General features: G+C 44.1%; 1 protein-coding gene across 2 annotated transcripts in view; it reads left to right on the forward strand.

The window, feature by feature from the left end:
* ARHGEF26 (Rho guanine nucleotide exchange factor 26) overlaps positions 1 to 23,078 on the forward strand; it is a 169,333-nt gene that overhangs the window by 87,302 nt on the left and 58,953 nt on the right. For both annotated transcript variants that reach the window (XM_040428126.1, XM_040428127.1), the window contains exon 10: positions 12,037 to 12,126. In XM_040428126.1, the coding sequence (XP_040284060.1) occupies positions 12,037 to 12,126 (90 nt within the window). The remainder of the gene's footprint in view (positions 1 to 12,036; positions 12,127 to 23,078) is intronic.

Raw genomic sequence — 23,078 nt, forward strand, 5'->3', positions numbered from 1 at the left:
GCTGAAGTGTAACAGGATAATGCTTTGATATCAAAGGAAGTTTATTTTTACTGAGGAGGACAGAGAAATATTTAGGTTTACAAAATGTGTTTGCATGTAGGGCTCTGTGGAACATCTATTTGAAGATTAACTTTAAGGTATTAAATCATTACTGCAGAGTAAATGAAAGATCTTTATATAAAGCTGAGTGTGTGTGTATGTATGTCCACTAAAGGAATCGGCACCGTCGCATTTACAATCCCAAAATATGGCATACAGGTACATCAGGTGTCTGGGAAGGTTTTAGACCAGGTCTCGGCTCTCTAGGACGTACCGTTCCTGAGATATTCCCAAAAAATGCATTAGCCAATAGAAACTTGGTCACATGACCCTTATCAGCCAATAGAAGCTCTCAGGTCCTCCAGTCTCCACATACACAGTTTTACTCCAGGTTTCCATACCAACCCAGCCATTTTTCTTCACTGCTGTAGGAGAGCTTTAAAGGAAATCTGTCACCAGGATAATCGCTATTGCAGTAAAGCCATGGCCTATTAGCACTTTGTACCTTATTTCCAAAAGTGCCTTTGTTCCAGCAATAGATGTTTTTATCCTCTGAAAATCCAGTTTATTTAGTATGCAAATGAGCCAGTAAGGTGCCCAGAGGGGCGTCACTTTTGCAGGAAGTAACCCAGACAGCCCCCTGCCACAATGTGTCCACCTTCAAAATACTTAACCTCTTAAGGACATAGGGCGTACAGGTACGCCCTTGTGCCCTGGTACTTAAGGACACAGGGCGTACATGTACGCCCTGTGTATTTTCGATCACCGCCGGGCGGCGGGCGGTGATCGGAACCCCGTGCCTGCTCAAATCATTGAGCAGGCACTTGGGGCAAATGCGCCGGGGGGTCCGGTGACCCCCCCCATGTATGCGATCGCAGAAAACCGCAGGTCAATTCAGACCTGCGGTTTTCTGCGTTTCCGGGTTGTTCGGGTCTCTGAAGACCCGATAACCCGGAACAGGATGGTGATGGTGGTGTGATTTCACCCCACCAATCACCATCCAGCGATCCTAAGTGGTGATGGTGACATCACCACTTAGGATCGCTTTCCGATTGGTCTGTGGGCGGTCCGGCGCCAAATTCAAAAGAGGCAGGCGCTCCTCTCCTCCTCCTTTTGTGTTCCGGAGCCGGAGGAGAGAGGAGCTGCCTGCACGTGTGCCCACCATCGTTGCCAGCACCCCCAGGACCCGATCTGTGCCCCCAGGACCCGATCTGTGCCCAGCACCCCCCATCAGGTACATAGGGACAGCATAGGGAAAGTTTGTTTTAGGCAGGGAAAAAAAAAGGGAAAGTTAGTTTCTGAACTTTTCTTACTTTGATTGCATCACCCTAAGTTAGGGTGTCTGGGGTCCACAGCACAGCTGTGTGACCCTAGACCCCCCCAGGGGTTGCTGCCACTTGTGCCCCCCCCACCCCCTCCCCCCCCCCACCTTTTTTGGGGTGCATTTTTTTTTTTTTTTTTTTGTACGCTGATTGTGGCCGGCACTTAGTGTCCGGCCCACTGTTAGCGCATCGCACACCCCACCGCTGATCAACTTCGGACAGTTGATCAGCGGTTTTGATTTTTTTCCCCCACATTTTTTGCCCTTTTTTTAGTTAGTTTATTTTATTTTTTTTCTGTTAGTTTTAGGGTGAGTTCGTGAACACCCGTGCCCCCACACACACGCACACAAAATAAAGAGTTACACACACGCACATATACACGCAGACACACACTCCCCTATGGCCCGCCGGACGTTCTCGGCCGAGGAGGCATACGCCCAGCTTGCCTCCGACTCCGAGAGTCCCAGTGAGGATGAGGATGACCCCTACATTCCTGTTGTCATCCGCATCCTCCTCATCATCTAGCGATGATGATGAGCCCCCAAGGCGGCGGAGACGCCGCAGGCGGAGCAAGGGGACCGCCATGTTAGGGACCCTGTGGCCCACACTAGTACGAGCAGCTCTGGGGCTCGTACTGGTTTCCCGGCCCACCAGTTAAATCCACCGGAGCCCCCTTCCGGTGAACTTGTCTGGTGTAGCCCAGAGCGATACGAGCCCGTGATTCCTGATTTTGTAGGCCAATCAGGAATCCAGATTTCCACAGTGGGCTACACTGAATATGACTTTTTTTGTCATTTTTTCAGTGACCCACTGGTAAATCTGATGGTGGAGCAGACGAATCTGTACGCCCAAGAGTTCGTCGCTCAACACCCGGGCTCCTTTTTGGCCAGGCCCGGTGGCTGGACGCCGGTCAGTGCAGCCGAAATGAGGATATTTTGGGGCCTCGTGCTGCATATGGGCCTGGTCAAAAAACCCCAGTGTCAGGCTGTACTGGAGTGGGGACGTCCTATACCAGGCCCCACTTTACAGTACAGCCATGACACGGCTCCCGGTTTGAGGCCATCCGGAAATGTCTGCATTATTCCGATAATGCAGCATGTCCCCCCCGAGGTGATCCTGCCCATGACCGTCTGTATAAGATACGGCCGGTCATCGATCACTTTGGGGCCAAATTCATGGAGGCCTATGTACCCTGGAAGGGGAGGTCGCGGTTGATGAGTCTCTCATTGCGTTCAAGGGGAGACTCATTTTCCGCAGTATGTGCCCTCCAAGCGGGCGAGGTATGGCGTGAAGCTATACAAAATTTGTGAGAGTACCTCAGGGTACACTTACAAATTTCGTGTGTACGAGGGGCGAGATTCCCGGATTCAACCCCCAGAATGTCCCCCCACTCTGGGTGTTACCGGGAAACTCGTGTGGGACCTTATGTACCCACTGCTAGATAAGGGTTACCACCTTTACGTGGATAACTTTTATACCAGTATCCCCTTGTTCCAGTCCCTTGCCGCCAGATCCACGTCCGCTTGTGGGACCGTGCGGAAAAATCAACGCGGCCTCCCTGCCCACCCCCCTCCAGGTACCTATCCCCAGGGGTGAGACCCGTGCCCTTACCACTGGAAACCTGTTGCTGGTCAGGTATAAGGACAAGAGGGATGTCCCTTATGCTGTCCACAATTCATGGTAACGGCATCACCCCTGTCCCTGTGCGAGGTACCGCGGCAACGGTCCTCAAGCCCGATTGTATCGTCGCCTACAATCGGTATATGGGAGGAGTTGATCTCTCGGATCAAGTCCTCAAGCCATATAATGCCATGCGCAAAACCCGGGCATGGTACAAAAAAGTTGCGGTCTACTTGGTGCAGGTTTGCCATGTACAACTCTTTTGTACTATCCCGAAGCGCTGGCTGCACAGGGGACTTTCCTCCAGTTCTATGAGGCAGTCCTCAAGGCTCTGATCTTTTCGGACCGGGAAAGAGCAGGCCGGAGTACCTCGGGAACTGTAGGTGCCCGGATGTCCTGGCCAACACTTCCAGGTGTGGTCCCCCATACTGGAAAGAAGGGACGAACCCAAAAAAAGTGCAGAGTGTGTCGCAGGAGGGGGATACGGAAGGACACGACTACTCAGTGCGACACGTGCCCCGATCATCCGGGCCTCTGCATTGACGGTTGCTTCAGGGAGTATCCACACTTCCATGGAGTACTAAATTTATATCCCAATTAGCACTGACATCGGATAAAAAAAAATGGTTCTCAGACCTGAGACACCCAAAAAAACTAAAATAATTATTAAAAGTAGACATATTAGGTATCGCCGCGTCGGTAATAATCTCCTCTATAAAACTACCCCATGACCAACCCCCCAGATTAACACGGTTCAAGAAAAAAAAAAAAAAAAAGGTGCAAAAAAAGTTTTTTTTGTCACCTCTACATAATAAAAGTTTAATAGCAAGCGATCAAAAAGTCATATAGCCCCCAAAATAGTGCCAATAAAACCGTCCGCTCCTCCCGCAAAAAATGAGCCCCCCACATGAGATAATTGGATAAAAAAATAAAAATAAAATGACCCTTAGACTTTAGAGATACCCAAAAAAAAGATTTGTATCAAAAAAGATTAATATAGTCAAAAACCTCAATAATTGTAAAAAAAGTAGACTTATTAGGTATTGCCGCGTCCGTAAGAATCTCTCTATAAAAATATCCCATTACCTAACCCCCCAGATTAACACGGTTAAAAAAAAAAAAAAAACGGTGCCAAAACCGCTATTTTTGGCACTTTTCCATTTCAATCCGTTTTTTCCGGTAACAAAACAAGGGTTAACAACCAAACAAAACGTAATATTTATTACCCTGATACTGCAGTTTACAGAAAACCCACATTTGTGGTCGTAAACTGCTTGTATCAGTAAAAGGGAGGCCGCAAAAGGAAAGGACCGACATGGTTTCTGGAAGGCCGATTTTGATGGCCTTTTTTATTGACACCATGTCCCTTTTGAAGCCCCCCTGATGCACTCTAGAGTAAAAAACTCCCCAAAATGACCCATCTAAGAAACTACACCCCTCAAGGTATTCAAAACTGATTATACAAACTTTATTAACCCTTTAGGTGTTCCTCAACAGTTAATGGCAAATGGAGATGAATTTCAGAATTAAAATTTTGGTAACCTTGCCTCACAAAAATGTAATATAGAGCAACAAAAATCATATTTACTCCTAAAAATAGTCCCCAAAAAAATGCCACCTTATCCCGTAGTTTCCAAAATGGGGTCACTTTTAGGGAGTTTCTACTCCAGGGGTGCATCAGAGGGGTTGAAACAGGACACAGTGTAAATAAACCGTCCATAAAAATCAGCCCTCCAAAAACCAAACGGCCGCACCTTTCACTCTACGCCCCGCTGTGTGGCCGTACATTAGTTTACGGCCACATATTGGGTGTTTCTGTAAACGGCAGAGTCAGGGCAATAAAGATACAGTCTTGTTTGGCTGTTAACCCTTGCTTTGTTAGTGGAAAAAATGGGTTAAAATGGAAAATAAGGCAAAAAAATGAAATTTTCAAATTTCATCCCCATTTGCCAATAACTCTTGTGCAACACCTAAAGGGTTAACGACGTATGTAAAATCAGTTTTGAATACCTTGAGGGGTGTAGTTTCTTAGATGGGGTCACTTTTAGGGAGTTTCTACTCTAGGGGTGCATCAGGGGGGCTTCAAATGGGACATGGTGTAAATAAACCAGTCCATAAAATCAGCCCTCCAAAAACCAAAACGGCGCACCTTTCACTCTACGCCCGCTGTGTGGCCGTACAGTAGTTTACGGCCACATATTTGGTGTTTCTGTAAAAGGCAGAGTCAGGGCAATAAAGATACAGTCTTGTTTGGCTGTTAACCCTTGCTTTGTTAGTGGAAAAAAATGGGTTAAAATGGAAAATAAGCAAAAAAATGAAATTTTCAAATTTCATCCCCATTTGCAATAAACTCTTGTGCAAACACCTAAAGGGTTAACGACGTATGTAAAATCAGTTTTTGAATACCTTGAGGGGTGTAGTTTCTTAGATGGGGTCACTTTTAGGGAGTTTCTACTCTAGGGGTGCATCAGGGGGGTTCAAATGGGACATGGTGTAATAAACCAGTCCATAAAAATCAGCCCTCCAAAAACCAAACGGCGCACCTTTCACTCTACGCCCCGCTGTGTGGCCGTTACGTGTTTACGGCCACATATTTGGTGTTTCTGTAAACGGCAGAGTCAGGGCTAATAAAGATACAGTCTTGTTTGGCTGTTAACCCTTGCTTTGTTAGTGGAAAAAATGGGTTTAAATGGAAAATTAGACCAAAAAAATGAAATTCTCAAATTTCATCCCCATTTGCCAATAACTCTTGTGCAACACCTAAAGGGTTTAACGACGTATGTAAAATCAGTTTTGATTACCTTGAGGGGTGTAGTTTCTTAGATGGGGTCACTTTTAGGGGAGTTTCTACTCTAGGGGTGCAATCAGGGGGCTTCAAATGGGACATGGTGTAAATAAACCAGTCCATAAAATCAGCCCTCAAAACCAAACGGCGCACCTTTCCCTCTTCGCCCCGCTGTGTGGCCGTACAGTAGTTACGGCCACATATTGGGTGTTTCTGTAAAACGGCAGAGTCAGGGCAATAAAGATACAGTCTTGTTTGGCCTGTTAACACTTTGCTTTGTTAGTGGAAAAATGGGTTAAAATGGAAAATTAGACAAAAAATGAAATTCTCAAATTTCATCCCCATTTGCCAATAACTCTTGTGCAACACCTAAAGGGTTAACGACATATGTAAAATCAGTTTTGAATACCTTGAGGGGTGTAGTTTCTTAGATGGGGTCACTTTTAGGGAGTTTCTACTCTAGGGGTGCATCAGGGGGCCTTCAAATGGGACATGGTGTATAATAAACCAGTTCCATAAAAATCAGCCTCCAAAACCAAACGGCGCACCTTTCCCTCTACACCCCGCTGTGTGGCCGTACAGTAGTTTACGGCCACATAATTGGGTGTTTCTGTAAACGGCAGAGTCAGGGCAATAAAGATACAGTCTGTTTGGCTGTTAACCCTTGCTTTGTTAGTGGAAAAAAATGGGTTAAAATGGAAAATTAGACAAAAAAATGAAATTCTCAAATTTCATCCCCATTTGACAATACTCTTGTGCAACACCTAAAGGGGTTAACGACGTATGTAAAATCAGTTTTGAATACCTTGAGGGGTTGTAGTTTTCTTAGATGGGGTGATTTTTGGGTGGTTTCTATTATGTAAGCCTCGCAAAGTGACTTCAGACCTGAAATGGTCCCTAAAAATTTAGTTTTTGTAAATTTCTGAAAAATTTCAAGATTTGCTTCTAAACTTCTAAGCCTTATAACATCCCCAAAAAAATAAAATATCATTCCCAAAACAATTCTAACATGAAGTAGACATATGGGGAATGTAAAGTCATCAGAATTTTTGGGGGTATTACTATGTATTACAGAAGTAGAGAAACTGAAACTTTGAATTTGCTAAATTTTTCCAAATTTTTGTTAAATTAGGTTTTTTTTGGTGCAAAAAAAATAATTTTTTGACTTCATTTTACCACTGTCATGAAGTACAATATGTGACGTAAATAACAATCTCAGAACGGCCTGGATAAGTCAAAGTGTTTTAAAGTTATCAGCACTTAAAGGGACTCTGGTCAGATTTGCAAAAAATGGCCTGGTCCTAAGGTGTAAAAAGGCTGTGTCCTTAAGGGGTTAAAATCCCGCCCCCAAGTCCTGCTAAGCCATGCCCCCTCCCACTCCTGAGCCAACGGGAATTGAAAAAATTAAGGTAAAAATCAACTTCTGTCAGCTGCAGGGGTAGGAGGGGGGGTGATTTTCTCCTTGCAGCATACACTCAGACAGCACAGTGCTGCTGTCTTAGAGTGAGCGGTTCAAAAGGACACGCCCCCGAACCGATTAGGCCACGCTCCCTCCCACTCAGCCGACTGAGATTGAAAAAATGAAGTTAAAAATCAACTTCTAGGTCCAGCTAAGCCACGGCCATGCCTCTTCCACTCCTCAGCTGACAGGGATTGAAAAAATTAAGGTAAAAATCAACTTCTGTCAGCTGCAGAGGTAGGAGGGAGGGTGACTTTCTCCCTGCAGCTCACACTTATGACAGCACAGTGCTGCTGTCTTAGAGTGAGCTGTTCAAAAGGACACGCCCCTGATCTAGTAAAGGCCACTGTTAAGGGGGCGGGCCCATGTGGAGGTCACTGTCAAGGGGGGGTGGTATGCTGTGAAAGTCACTGTTAAAGGGGAAGGCTGCTGTAAAGGTCAAAGTTAAGGGGGTGGGCTGCTGTGGAGGTCCAATTTTAAGGGACAGGGCACTCTGGGTGGGTCAGTGTTAAGGGGTGGGGGGCTGTGGAGGTCACTGTTTTGGGAGCGGGGTGCTGTAGATGTCACAGTTATAGTGGATCTGTCGATATCTTTTTAACGACACACACAAACATTAAATAAAATATATTATATATACCCGAGCGAAGCCGGCTCCTTCTGCTAGTGCTCTATAAAAATGAACCTGCTAACAGTTAAAGTGTACCTCAGGTGATCCACATACAAACCTCTTAGGACTGGCAACTCTGTGTATGCATTCACATTTCTAATCTAAAGCGGACAGAGAGAAAATGATTAAATAGATGGATTAAATAACTTAACAAGGGGTTGTTTGTAGTTAGAGGCAGCTTTCTAGCAAATAAAGCCCTGTGATTACAGCAGTCCCTCCATGAATTCAAGCAGGCAGGCGTTTTCTTGTCTTTCACTAGAGCGGTGTGGCCACGTGAGTGTAATAACAGGATACAGTGGAGGCAGAATAAGTGTCAAGAGTCATCTAAGATAGCAGGATTGCCAAAAACAGTGACTGTGACCGAGCTACAGACTCCACTGTATGAATATCATGGAAGACAATACACAGCGTCTGTCCAGGGTATATGACCTGTATTCTGAAAGTATCGTCGGTTACATCATGCTCTGCATGGTAAGCTGCTGTATGGGAATACTAATTCTACTAGAATGCAGAGCAACCCTGGGGTAAATTACAGGCTGTAATTCAGGACCAGTGTAATATTGCAGGTAAAAATGGTTGTGGAAGGTGATTTGAATCCATACAAGGTCTCATTGACAAGACCCACATCAGAAGGGGATGGGTCATCAGAATCTCTCAGTAATGCCTCCAAATGGCTCATGTACGTGGCCGCCTTCATGCATGAGCCATATACCGTAATTATGGCTAAGGATGAGATTGGCTCCCATCCTGGGAGATCGCGGAGACCTTTCTCAAAGCAAGGGTTTTCTAATTTCCTAAAATGAATATACACACAGATCTTTGGCACTATAAATATGCCTCATGCATAGAGATTATAATACAGCCATGCATGAGCCATCAGGTGTGCAAACTGTGTATATTTTGCTCCAGAACTGTATTGGAACACCTTAGGGTATCATTTCCCGTGACAGCCTCCTAGCTTCAGCACATAGCTACACTGTGACTGTGCGAAATAAAGCTTTAGGCTTTGAAACTGGAACTGCAAGCATCTTAAAGGAGTGTTCTGGTCTTGTGATATTGATGACCTATTCTCAGGATATAGACCATCAATATCAGATCATCTGTGTGAGGGGCTGTGGCGCTAGTGCAAAGAGTTGCATTCTCTCGAGTGTTTACCTGCACGACGTCCACATTGTAGTGGCAGAGTAGTGCAATCACACCTTTCTCTCTCATTCACATGAATGGGAAGAACAGCTGCAATTCCACTGCACCACCTCTACACTGTAGACGGCGTGCAGGTAAACACTGAAGAGAACACAGCTCTTGCACTAGCGCCGCAGCCCTTGAAACATCTGATGGACAGGGGTGCCAAGAGTCGAACCTCCACCAACATTAAATTAAGAATTCATATTGCTTATGAGCTGTGGTTTAGCACATGTTATGACTGAATACCACCCAAGGCACGCATTCCTCTCGGTGCTTCCTTATACACCTGAAGTAAAGCGACTTATTCTGGACTAGTCAGATCTTAAACCTCCAGGCTGAAGTCAAGTAATCCTTATGTGCATGCTGCAGCTACAACACCATGCCGTGCCTTTACTTACAAATGGTCTTCAAATAAATGCTGCTTTGCATTGTAGAACCTCTCCCTGAGGCTTTGACCATAATTAATATGAATGATATTCTTTATTAATCTCTGTTTTCTAGGTTAAAACGATCAAGTAATTCTCTAACGTGACCCACGAACAGATCTGTCATGATCGGTTAAAAAAAAAAGTCTAGTAAATTTGTTTCCACTTAATAAAGGAAAGTTGTCTCGTTGAGGTAGATGTCCGGTGCCCTAAACATGTGCTGACTGAAGAGAAATAGTATTAAACATTACTTTATAAGGGGGTGCCAGTTAAAACTGCACTGGTATTGATGGGTATTGGTCACAAGTTGGGGCTAATGACATTAAAGGTCCAGTAACAACAGTCCTGGACATTTTTTGATATGTCAAAGTGTATTTCAACCTATGTTTCTAAGAAGAAAGGCATATGGTACATCTTTTTAGCTTCCACTCCATTGGGGGAGTCTTGTCTTAACCGGTTCTTAAAGGGACCTAAACTTTTGCTGAAACCATGAACGTACAGTACTGCTTCTCAGAGTGCTCCACATCTTTGGGTTTCATTATCATGTGGAGTACACATCCCACATACTTTCTGTGTAACTTATTCTGCATGCTGGAAAGCCGAGCAGATCTGATGAAACCTGAAGGTGCAGAGCTCTCTGGGAAGCGGTACTGCTCCTTCATGGTTTCAGCAAAGGTTTAGGTCCCTTATAAAGGAAACCCCTCACCATGATTTGCCCTCAATAAACTATTGCCACCATAGTTTAGATCTTTTTAAAGTTGTAGATATTAGTCAGCTGTAGTACCGCATACTTTCTGAAGTGAACTACTATATATGCATGTATGGAAATGTCTGCTCTAGTGTTAGCTGGGCTTATATGGACCAACAAAGTGTCCTCTTGAATCTTAACTCAGGCCATCCCCTGTTACTTTGATTCATATAAGTGATGCTTCAGCATCATCCATGGTTCACACAAATTCTCACACTTGCACAGTAAAGCTGAAAACGGATGCATGAGGAGTATATTTTCTTGTGTGGGCCTTGAAATCATTTTTGTTCTGCACATGTTGTACATATTACCACTTCTGAGTCTTCGGTTTTCCCCATTCATTCAGTCACATACACAGGACATAAGGAGGTTATTTTGTAGGGCTCTGGCAGTGTCCTCCTGCTACTGCTCGGACAAAGAAGCAGATACCCATCCGGATGCTGAGTTGATGTCCTTCTTCGTCCCTTTCCAGTGCTCTTCGTTTAAACGCCCAGTATTTTCAAGTATCATCTCTATGCTGTTAAGACTGTTTTGGGAGGCACATCAAACCTTCTTGTGATGGCACATATGGATGTGCCATCCTGGGGTAGAAGGACTACCTAATTTGTTTGAGCTGCTGGTACAGCCTCATGCTATCGGTGGTGACAAGGACACTATCAAAATGCAAAACTAGACCTTTGTTCAGGACTGTTTTGCCTCTTCAGTGCACTTGTCACTTTCATTTGCACCAAAGCAGGAAAAATTGATTCACACATCCTAATACTTGCTAACTGGGCAGGTTCACATCCCTAAAGTTTAAGTGACTTGGGGTTATATTGTAATGCTTAAAGGCAATCTGTCACACTGATTTTGGACCATTATCTACAATAATAAATGAGTAGTACTGCAGACAAGGAGTCCATATCACAATTTTTTTTATTTTCCTATTGCTCCAATATTTCCCTGTTGTCAGCTCTCAGAGGTGCGTTGAAATACATTGTCAGGACTACTGTGCATGCGCACAGGAGTCCACTCCATTGTGTTATGTTACCACAGCACAGCAGTCTGGACTGTGTATTTCAGTGCAGCTTTGAGTGCTGACGGCGGGGGAACGGGAAGCAGTAGGAAAATAAAAAATACGGACATGGAGTCCTTATCTGCAGTACTACGCATGTAGTAGATAGTAGAGTTCAGGATGGGAAATCACCCCACATGGAGCTTGTTTCCTGCAGTGAACTCGCCCATATGCAACTGGCTTAAAGGGGTTGTGTCACTTCAGCAAGTGGCATTTATCATGTAGAGAAAGTTAATACAAGGCACTTGTATTGTGATTGTCCATATTGCTTCCTTTGCTGGCTGGATTCATTTTTCCATCAAATTATACACTGCTCGTTTCCATGGTTCTGACCACCCTACAATCCATCAGTGCTGGTCGTGCTTGCACACTATAGGAAAAAATGTTGGCCTCTCTGGTGACTGGGATCATGGGAGCGCACATAGGCTGGTGCTTTTTTTTTATAGTATGCACGAACAACCACGCTGATGGATTGTCGGGCAGTCGTAACCATGGAAATGAGCAGTAAATAATGTGATGGAAAAATGCATCCAGCCAGCAAAGGATACAAATACATTAGTAAGTGCCTTGTATTAATGTTCTCCACATAATAAATGCTATTTGCTGAAGTGACAAAACCCCTTTAAGTGTTCCCTTAATTTTTTTGAGCAGCCTATATTCATTCAGTCATTTATTCATTCATTAACTCATTCATTCAATCAGTCTATAATTGACATATTCATTCTTTTGTAGCTGGTACGTCTGTGCAATGAAGGAGCAAGGAAGATGGAAAGAACAGAAATGATGGTGACCATTAACTCTCAGTTGGAGTTTAAAATAAAGGTATTTCGATTTACTCAGGAGAAATATTACTTCAAGTTTCAGTTTGTCTTAAGTAGAATCACCAATCTGTCAATTTATCAGAGTTTGGCCTCTTTCAGACAAGCGTATCCAATGCAGAAAAGACGCTCCACGGGGAGCATGATTTCGCATGCCATTATAATGAATTGTAGTACTGTGTGTCTCTGCCTGACCTGGCATCTACTGAATTGTACTGACATAATGCAGTCAGTATAATTCAGTAGATGCAAGCTCAGGCAGGGACACACAGCATTATAAATCATACATTAGGATGTTATTTTTATAGTAATTAATGCTTCAACTGCTATTTATAGTAATTATAGGTATGAGAAGTGTATGTTTTTTACACCCAGGCCAGCTGCAGTAAGGTAGTTCCAGAGACTTAAATATCTGATTCTCAAATGGAAATAGTAATTTAAACATTTGGGAATGTAAAACTTCCAAAATGATCACGTTCCTCTGGTTCACGTGTTGTTCACTCGCATTGACTGGAGTTTGCATATTTGTCTCCATGGAGCACTTCCAGTAAGTCTCCAATCAAGGCTGGCCTCTTTAAGGAGATTCAGCACCCTACCTAAGCTGAATATTTTCTTGAAATGTCATATCAACATTTGAAAGGTTTTAATAGGAGAAGGTCCATCTAGTGAGACCTCCATTAATCACTGGACAGGAAGAGTTCAGCTGTGCCCCTTTGGCTATCCTCCGTTGGTGCTGTACAGGCCATAGACTTTGTATGAGCTTGTACACCACATGGCTCTCCTGTTTAGAGTGTAAGTAGCTCTCTACAGGTACCCCCCCTTACAGTGGACCGGTTGGCCATAACTACAGGCAACATTAGACTTTATACCATGATTGTTATTTAGTGGTTAATGAGTGCAAGCAGGACATGGGACGTGTCCTAGAAAGGTACCCACAAGCCACTCTGCCTCCACCCATGATATTTAGATACAGGGCTAATGCAGCGAATGGTGTCATTGCCCCAGGTGAGTTAAAGTCTCTGCAATATGCTTTCCTGAAATCTAGCGTTTCTATTAAACTGTATAACTCAATTTGCCTTCAGGTTTTTAATGACTCTTAGGGTGGCATTACACTGCCCGATCTTCAGACAAAACCTCCATCGGAGCTCGATTGCATCAGCCTGATTACAGAGGCCGATACATACTGAATGTGGGAGGGACGATTGCTACTGCAGTCTCTCCTCCATCATTCTGTTCTATTCATTATCGGCAGCACTTCCCCGATTACACAGGAGGATGTGCTGCCGCTAATCAGAAATCCTTCATCCTGATGAAAGATGCCGATCAACCAATAAATGAGCATTTGCTCTATCATTGGCTGATCGTCTGCTCGATTATAATGGTCAATTATTGGTAACAGGCGTTTGTACTGGCCCGAAATCGTAGGGGTTTTCTGAAACATTATAACTGATGACCTAGCCTGAGGATAGGTCACCAGTATCTGATCGGTGGGGGTCCGACACCTGGGAATCCCACTGATCAGCTGTTTGAAAAGGCACTGGCACTCCTGTGAGAGCCACAACCTTCTTACAGATTTTCCTACGTTATGTGGCCTAGGTGTACCAAGCACAGCCACTATACAACATACGGCGCTGTGCATGCTGAGCTGCGAGAAAGCCTCAGTGCTCACAGGAGCGCCGCTGCCTTCTCAAACAGCTGATTGGCGGGGGTCCCAGCTGTCGGAACCCTACCAATCAGATAATGATGGACCTATCCAGAGGATTGGTCATTAGTTAAAAAGTCCTGGAAAACCCTTTTAATGTTATAACCTAGTGATTCACAGCCAAACTATTTTTTAACGTGTCACATGATCTTTTATCCAGGGCAAGCGCTTAGTACATCTGAGGAACTGGTTTAGTTTCTCTGTACCCAGAAATATAAACACGAAGGGTAGGTACAGGGTTCTGCAGGGTCCTGAGAAGTGAATTATTACTGCAGATTGTTTCCGCAAACTGTTAAAGATTTCAAGAACAAACAAAATCAGGGTTATAATATGACTAGTAACACAGCTAAAACAGCGTAATGTAGATACAGTGGGGCAGATGTACTAATCCTGTAGATGGTGCAAATTGATGCTGTCTGGACCTGCACCAGATTGATCACAGGGGCTTAGGCTGGATGATACATCTGGTGCAGGGAAAGGCACTTTTGGCTAATTTATTACCAACTATTGGTTGGCCTATTTTGAGAGAGAATTTTATGCCAGAATTGTGGCGCAGTTTTGATGCTAGATGTTGCATCTTAGGCCACACCTATTTCTCACAAAGCCACACCCTTTTCTGGTAAGTCTCTGCCCCCTTGCGGTGCGAAATGCAGTTCATTTCTCTAAACCTTGATGTGGAAAATTGAGACAATTGGCACGATAATCTAGGTGCGGTCATTGTGGGCCAGTATGTATAGCATACACAGTCATACGGTACTAGGCCATATTAATTCTTTGTAAATAATATACATGTGAGTTAATGAGGTTTTCCAGGAGTTTAATATTGATGACCTATGAACGGGAGCATCGCTGCAGTAACCAGACACGGCCACTAGACAGTGTATGGAGCTGTGTAGCTCTGGCGCCACAGCTTTGGAAAACACCTGATGGGTGGGGAGTGCCAAGAGTGAGACCCACTGATCTGATAGTTAATTCAAGGGATGGGATAGATATTTTAATGTACATTTTTACATACTGTATTGCTTAGCAGTAAACTAACAGTGCGATGTGGGTCTATTAAATAGAAGATAAATATTTATAAAGAAGCCTGGACGTCATTCCTCCTACAGACTTAGGGCTCATGCACACGACCGTTGTTGTTTTGCGGTCCATTTTTCACTGGTCCATTGCTCCGTTTCTGAGTTTCTTTTTCTCTGATTTAAGTCCTCTTCCGTTCCGTTATTCCACAAAACATTTCCATATGGTTTCCGTGTGCGATCCGTTTTTTGCGGATCGAAAACTGAAACAGTAAGTTATTAGGCTACTTTCACACTCGCGTTTGGTGCGGATCCGTCATGGATCTGCACAAACGCTTCCGTTCAGATAGTACAACCGCATGCATCCGTTCAGAACGGATCCGTTTGTATTATCTGTAACATAGCCAAGACGGATCCGTCTTGCACACCATTAAAAGTCAACAGGGGACGGATCTGTTTTCTATTGTGCCAGATTGTGTCAGTGAAAACGGATCTGTCCCCCTTGACGTACATTGTGTGTCAGGACAGATTGCCTCCGCATTCTCAGGTGGCAGGCAGCGTTTTGGTGTCCGCCTCTAGAGCGAAATAGAGGCGGAACGGAGGCAAACTGATGCATTCTGAGTAGATCCTTATCCATTCAGAATGCATTAGGGCAAAACTGATCCGTTTTGGACCGCTTGTGAGAGCCCTGAAACGGATCTCACAAACGGAAACCAAAACGCCAGTGTGAAAGCAGCCTTAATCACCAAACACATGAACAATATGGGCTGGGCATAGCATTTCTACAGTATGGATCAGCAAAATACGGATGACATACGGATATTTTTTGCGGACCCATTGACTTGAATGGGGCCTCAGACCGTGATTTGTGGATAATAATAGGACATGCACTACTTTTTTGTGGAAAGGATGTGCGGAAACGGAATGCTCACGGAGTACCTTCCGTTGTTTTTACGGACCCATTGAAGTGACTGGTTCCGCATACGGTCCGCAAAAAAACAGAAGCGGAAAGAAAATACGTTCGTGTGCATGAGCCCTTATAGTGGGGATGATGAAGCATTTTCTCAGTTTACAACATACCAGCACAGTATAAATATTTTAAAGGAAAGTTTCTAAATCCGTCTCTTTCTTTGCTCTTGGGGATTACAGGAATGTAAAGGTGTCAGAGAAGAATTAATCTGCGTTTTCCATTGCAATCACTTTATTTGTTTTCACTTCTTCATTTGGCCCCATTGTTAGTGTTTTCTAGTTATTCTTTTTTTTTTCATTATATAAACCACTAAAGATCTTAAATTATCAGAAACCTTTTTTTATCATGTTTTTTTTCTTTTGTCGCTTCATTTGCTGGAAGCACCTAATTGATTTAGCTGGTTTTCTAGCAGTATATTATAGTAGATATGGGAGACTAGACTTGTAGCTTCATCACCCTGCAGATTACAAGACACGGTAGTATAACCTGTAGCTGAGACACTAATGGAGGCAGTCCTTTTTTGATTATACAGTGGGGCAAAAAAGTATTTAGTCAGCCACCAATTGTGCAAGTTCTCCCACTTAAAAAGATTAGAGAGGCCTGTAATTTTCCTCATAGGTACACTTGAACTATGAGAGACATAATGGGGGGAAAGAATACAGGAAATCACATTGTAGGATTTCTAATGAATTAATTGGTAAATTCCTCGGTAAAATAAGTATTTGGTCACCTACAAACAAGCAAGATTTCTGGCTCTCACAGACCTGTAATTTCTTCTTTAAGAGGCTCCTCTGTCCTCCACTCGTTACCTGTATTAATGGCACCTATTTGAACTTGTTATCAGTATTAATAACACCTGTCCACAACCTCAAACAGTCACACTCCAAACTCCACTATGGCCAAGACCAAAGAGCTGTCGAAGGACACCAGAAACAAAATTGTAGACCTGCACCAGGCTGGGAAGACTGAATCTGCAATAGGCAAGCAGCTTGGTGTGAAGAAATCAACTGTGGGAGCAATTATTAGAAAATGGAAGACATACAAGACCACTGATAATCTCCCTCGATCTGGGGCTCCACGCAAGATCTCACCCCGTGGGGTCAAAATGATCACAAGAACATTGAGCAAAAATCTCAGAACCACATGGGGGGACCTAGTGAATGACCTGCAGAGAGCTGGGACAAAAGTAACAAAGGCTACCATCAGTAACACACTATGCCGCCAGGGACTCAGATCCTGCAGTGCCAGACGTGTCCCCCTGCTTAAGCCAGTACATGTCCAGGCCCGTCTGAAGTTTGCTAGAGAGCATTTGGATGATCCAGAAGAGGATTGGGAGAATGTCATATGGTCAGATGAAACCAAAGTAGAACTTTTTGGTAAAAACTCAACTCATCGTGTTTGGAGGAGAAAGAATGCTGAGTTGCATCCGAAGAACACCATACCTACTGTGAAGCATGGGGGTGGAAACATCATGCTTTGGGGCTTTCTGCAAAGGGACCAGGACGACTGATTCTTGTAAAGCAAAGAATGAATGGGGCCATGTATTGTGAGATTTTGAGTGAAAACCTCCTTCCATCAGCAAGGCCATTGAAGATGAAACGTGGCTGGGTCTTTCAGCATGACAATGATCCCAAACACACCGCCCAGGCAACGAAGGAGTGGCTTCGTAGCAAGCATTTCAAGGTCCTGGAGTGGCCTAGCCAGTCTCCAGATCTCAACCCCATAGAAAACCTTTGGAAGGAGTTGAAAGTCCGTGTTACCCAGCGACAGCCCCAAAACATCACTGCTCTAGAGGAGATCTGCATGGAGGAATTGGCCAAAATTCCAGCAACAGTGTGTGAAAACCTTGGGAATACTTACAGAAAACTCTTGACCTCTGTCATTGCCAACAAAGGGTATATAACAAAGTATGGGGATGAACTTTTGTTATTGACCAAATACTTGTTTTCCACAATAATTTGCAAATAAATTCTTTAAAAATCAGACAATGTGATTTTCTGGATTTTTTTCCTCATTATGTCTCTCATAGTTGAGGTATACCTATGATGAAAATTACAGGCCTCTCTCATCTTTTTAAGTGGGAGAACTTGCACAATTGGTGGCTGACTAAATACTTTTTTGCCCCACTGTAGCTAGCATCATTCCTGGCTTTCATTAAAAAAAGACTGCTATGAGGAGGCTTTGCAAAATCTGTGCTTGTGCTGAGGTGAGCTGACCGACTTTATGTATTATATTATGGGGGCAAACCTATAGCTGAAGCACTTTTGGGGGCACACCTGTAGTGAGTCACTTATGGTGGCACACCTATAGCTGAGGCTGTAATGGGGGCATACCTGTAGCTGAAACACCTATGTAGCATGCTGTAACTAAAGCACTTATGGGAGCACACCTATAGCTTAGTCCAGAGATGGCTAACCTCCGGCTCTCCAATTTTGGTGAAACTACGACTCCCAGCACGCTTCATTCATTTCTGTGGAGTTCTGAAAACAACCAAGCAAGTGTACATATTGGGAGTTGTAGTTTTACCACAGCTGGAGTTCCAGAGGTTAGCCATCACAGGCTTAGTCACTTATAGGGGCTCACCTGTTGCTGTGGCACTTATGAGGGAACACCTTTAGCTAAGACTCTAATGGGGGCACATATGTAGCTGAGCACTAATGTGGGCACTCCTGGAGCTGAGGTTCAGGGAAGATCATGGCTAAGAAATTCAAGGGGGGAGTAGCAAGAGTGTAAGAACATTTTTACACAAATTTTGCAACACTTTACCTCCAGAAGTCTGCCAGAAGACCCGTTGACTTGAATGGGGCTGAGCTGCGCCTAGGCCACGTGATCGTCACTGGCCTAGGAAAATTTAAAAGAAGGCTGATCTCCAGATGACCCACCTTTGACTAATACTCAAGAGAGCACAATAAAAGTAGTAGAAAAGTCATGTGACGTTATATTAGGATACATCTACTATGTTAGTCGGTTTCACGTCTCCAACCCCACTACTTTATCTTAATTTGAATGTACATGTAGAAAAATGTTATGCTGTTCCTTCAAAAACGTTGGAGACAACTAAAGCTTCATATAGCAAAACCTGCTTTGTGGCCATGTGAAGTGTTGTATAAGGTTTGTCTAGCGTTGTCTTCAGAAATCTCTGTTCATATGTAATATTCTTGTCTTACATATAGTAGCGGCCTCTCCCCGATTACAGCTCAGACAGAGTATCACCTGGGGGAAGATCCGCCACACACTTATTCTGCTTACTTCCTATCTTTCTATGGTGTTGCCAGATGTACCGAGCAGCATGACGTTAATCCCATTGTTTACGTCTTTACGTCTTGCAAACAATTTGCCGGGCCCCGAGGGATCTAAGTAATTATAAATCATTTATGAGAAAGCCAGGCTGATTACGTTTTTAGGAATTACATATATTAAGATATCATCATTATGTACAGACTAGCAATGAACAAATCTTGATGGCAGTCCTGAATACTTTTCAGTTCTGAATAACTGGCTTCCACTGAAAATAGTCTTGCAGAACGTAGGCCCTGTGCATAAGTATTGTCCCAGAAGAGTATGTGTTGTTCATAGCAACCAATCAGATAACCACTTTCTATTACAAATGAGCTCTAGAATATTGAAAGCAGGAGTCTGATTGGTTGCTGTGGGCAATAGTGATACTTTTTTATGCATGAGGCGCAGTGTTTGTGGAATGGGGATATAGAAAAGGAGAAATAAATGTACTCCCTATGATAGGGGAAGATTCGTGAAAACTGGTGTAAAAGAAAACTGGCTTAGTTTCCCATAGCAACCAGGAGCTCTGAAAAATAAAAGTGGAATCTGATTGGTTGCTATTGGAAACTAAGACAGTTTTCTTTTATACCAATTCTCATAAATCGCCCACTTTGTATATCCTTTGTATCACATTTATTATGTGTTTTAAACACTTTTTGCACCTCTCCTGTTAAAGAGCGGTGGTTTACATGAAAAGGGTGTGTTTGAGGGGGATGGCAGTGGCTAAAAATGCAACGAAATTTTGGCACAGTGAGCCAGTCGATAGGTGACGTACAGTTAGAAAAAAGGGTTGCACCAAATTTATCATTCAGCATAAGCTGCTGTAATACATGACGCACATCTTTATACTGATCTAAGTTTACGCTGTCTGAATATTAGACAGGATTAAAGTAAATCTGTCCCACGTTATTACTGTGAAATGTGCAAACTAAAGACGTGCATAGTATACATGGTACTGACCTTGTATAGTCTGCCAAGAAGCTAGAATATACATACAAGTATTATACTTGTTTTTCTTACCCAGAATATTGTGTGTGTGTATATATATCTACCCCGTTTTTTTTTTTGGCATGACATTTGTTATGCACCCAGGTATTGCAGTGTTGCAGGGCAGCCATAGAAATGAATGGGTCATAGCGTGATTCGATGTTGGATTTTTTGCAATCTTAGGGTTGCAGCAAATATGTGAGTCGTACTGCGACCTTATTAATTTGGCTGCCCCCATACACGGTTAGGGCTCATGCACACGAACATGTGCACCCCGCAAACAGCGGGTCCGCAATATACTGGCTCACATTTACTTGAACAGATCCGCAAGATACGGGGCGGAAGCCGACGGAAGCACTATTGAGCACTTCGTGGGATTTCAGTCTGTGCCTCCACACCGCAAAAAAATAGAACATGTTCTATTTTTTTGTGATGCGGCCTGAATGTTGTTGATTGCGGACCCATTTAAGTGAATGGGTCCACATCCGCAAACGGCGGGCACACAGCCGGTGCCTGTGCATAGCGGTCCACAGCATGGGCACGGGGCGCACGGGTTCGTGTGCATGAGCCCTTATATTTGGGCGCACAACAGGTGTTGCGCCCAAAATCTACCCTTATGGCTCGTAGAAAAAAAAATAAAATTTTTTAAAGTAAACTTGATGATCCTGATTTCACATAAGTCTTAGCTAAAATATTAGAATTTTGCGTTTGTCTTGACACACATTGGAAAATGTACAATAGATGGTGAACACAGGCCAGAGTGAAAACTGACTGTCATGAATGTCAGGAACCCCTGAAAAAAAGTTCCACTCCTGGGGAACCCCCTAATGTGATTCCCTCCTCAATGAGCCTTGGTGCAGGGGCAAGTAAATCTTCTATTCTTCTTGTACAGTACTATCGTTTGACTTTCCTATTGTAAAAGTGACAGGTCTTGTGTTCTGAGGAGCCTCTGCCACAAGGGCCCTGGTTCGGAAACACTGCACTGGGGAGTTGCTCTGTATCTATTTTCCTATGGACCTTTTTTTTTAAACAGATTGATGGCAAGTACTGTTAGTAGTAATGCTCTGAAACTGAAACCTTAGAGATTCAATAGATACAGTCCTGATCAAAAGTTTAAGACCACTTGAAAAATGGCAAAAAAATCATATTTTACATTGTTGGATCTTAACAAGGTTCCAAGTAGAGCTTCAACATGCAACAAGAAGAAATGAGAGTGAGACAAAACATTTTTGAGCATTCAATTAATTGAAAATAACGATTACTGTATTTTTCGCCCCCTATAAGACACATCGGCCCATAAGACGCACCTAGGTTTTTGGGGAGGAAAATAAGAAAGAAATTTTTTTTAACAAAAAGGTGTGCTTTTGGAGGGTTTGGCACTAATGGTGGTCTGTGGATGGCACTATTACTAGGGACCTGTGGATGGCACTATTATGGGGGATCTGTGAAGGACACTGTTATGGGGGGATCTGGGGATGGCACTGTTATGGGGGATCTGTGGATGACGCACTGTTATGGGGGGATCTGTGGATGACGCACTGTTATGGGGGGATCTGTGGATGACGCACTGTTATGGGGGGATCTGTGGATGACGCACTGTTATGGGGGGATCTGTGGATGACGCACTGTTAGAGGGGATCTGTGGATGACGCACTGTTAGGGGGGGATCTGTGACGGACACTGTTATGGGGGAATCTGTGGCTGACACTGTTACAGGGGGGATCTGTGGCTGACACTGTTATAGGGGGATCTGTGGCTGACACTGTTACAGGGGGATCTGTGGCTGACACTGTTACAGGGGGGATCTGTGGCTGACACTGTTACAGGGGGGATCTGTGGCTGAAACTGTTATAGGAAATCTGTGGGTGGCACTGTTATGGGGGATCTGTGGGTGGCACTGTTATATATGTGCCATCCACAGACCCCCCACCCCTTAACAGTGCCATCCACAGACACCCCACCCCTTAACAGTGCCATCCACAGATGTCCCCCATAAAACTGTCATACACAGATTTCCCCCCCACCGCTCCAGTTCTGCAGTATACAAATATAAAATGTCTCATTCAATTAAAAATGATTAAACATGCCCCCTCACTCCTAATATTGCCGTGCAATGCAGGCAGGCAGGCCGGGCGGCCAGCCCGTCACTCTCTGCCTGTGCCGCTTGCTTCATTCATAAAGTAGGCGGCACAGGCACGTGACATCAGGGAGTTACGCTGCCGCCCGCCCTGCCTGCCTGCATTCTACAGAAGCTGTTAGGGTGTACGGTAATATTAAAAGTGGGGGGGCATGTTTAATCACTTTTAATTGAATGAGACATTTTATATTTGTATAGTGCAGCACTGGAGCGGCGGGGCCGCAATTGCCGGCCCCCAGCTCCACCTCCCAGTCCCTCCCCGCTCGCTCATACATCGCAGCCTGCGATGTAAAAAATTTCAGCATTCGCCCCATAAGACGCAGGGGCATTTTCCCCCCATTTGGTGCGTCTTATGGGGCGAAAAATACGGTAAACTGAAACAGGCTGTTTTTCAGCTGATCCAAATTTTAGGACCACATGCCTTTAAAAGGCCAAATCTGTGCAAAGATGTGGATTCATTGTCCTTTTCTGTCAGGTAGTCACACATTGTGATAACAAAGGCAAAAAAACTCTCCCTTTTTGAACGTGGTCGGGTTGTTGAACTGCATAAGCAGGGTCTCTCACAGCGCGCCATCGCTGCTGAGGTGGGACGCAGTAAGACTGGAATTTCTTAAATGATCCTGAGGGTTATGGAACAAAAAAGTCAAGTGGAAGACCCAAAAAAATGTCATCAGCACTGAGCCGGAGGATCCAATTGGCTGTCCGTCAAGACACTGGACGATCCTCGACCCAAATTAAGGCCCTTACTGGTGCTGACTGCAGCCCCATAACCATCAGACGGCATCTGAGACTGAAGGGCTTCAAAAACAAAAAACGTCTTCAAAGACCTCGTCTCCTTGAACGCCACAGAACTGCTCGTTTGGAC

Source organism: Bufo bufo, chromosome 4 (assembly GCF_905171765.1).
Source record: "Bufo bufo chromosome 4, aBufBuf1.1, whole genome shotgun sequence".
Lineage (NCBI taxonomy): Eukaryota > Metazoa > Chordata > Amphibia > Anura > Bufonidae > Bufo > Bufo bufo.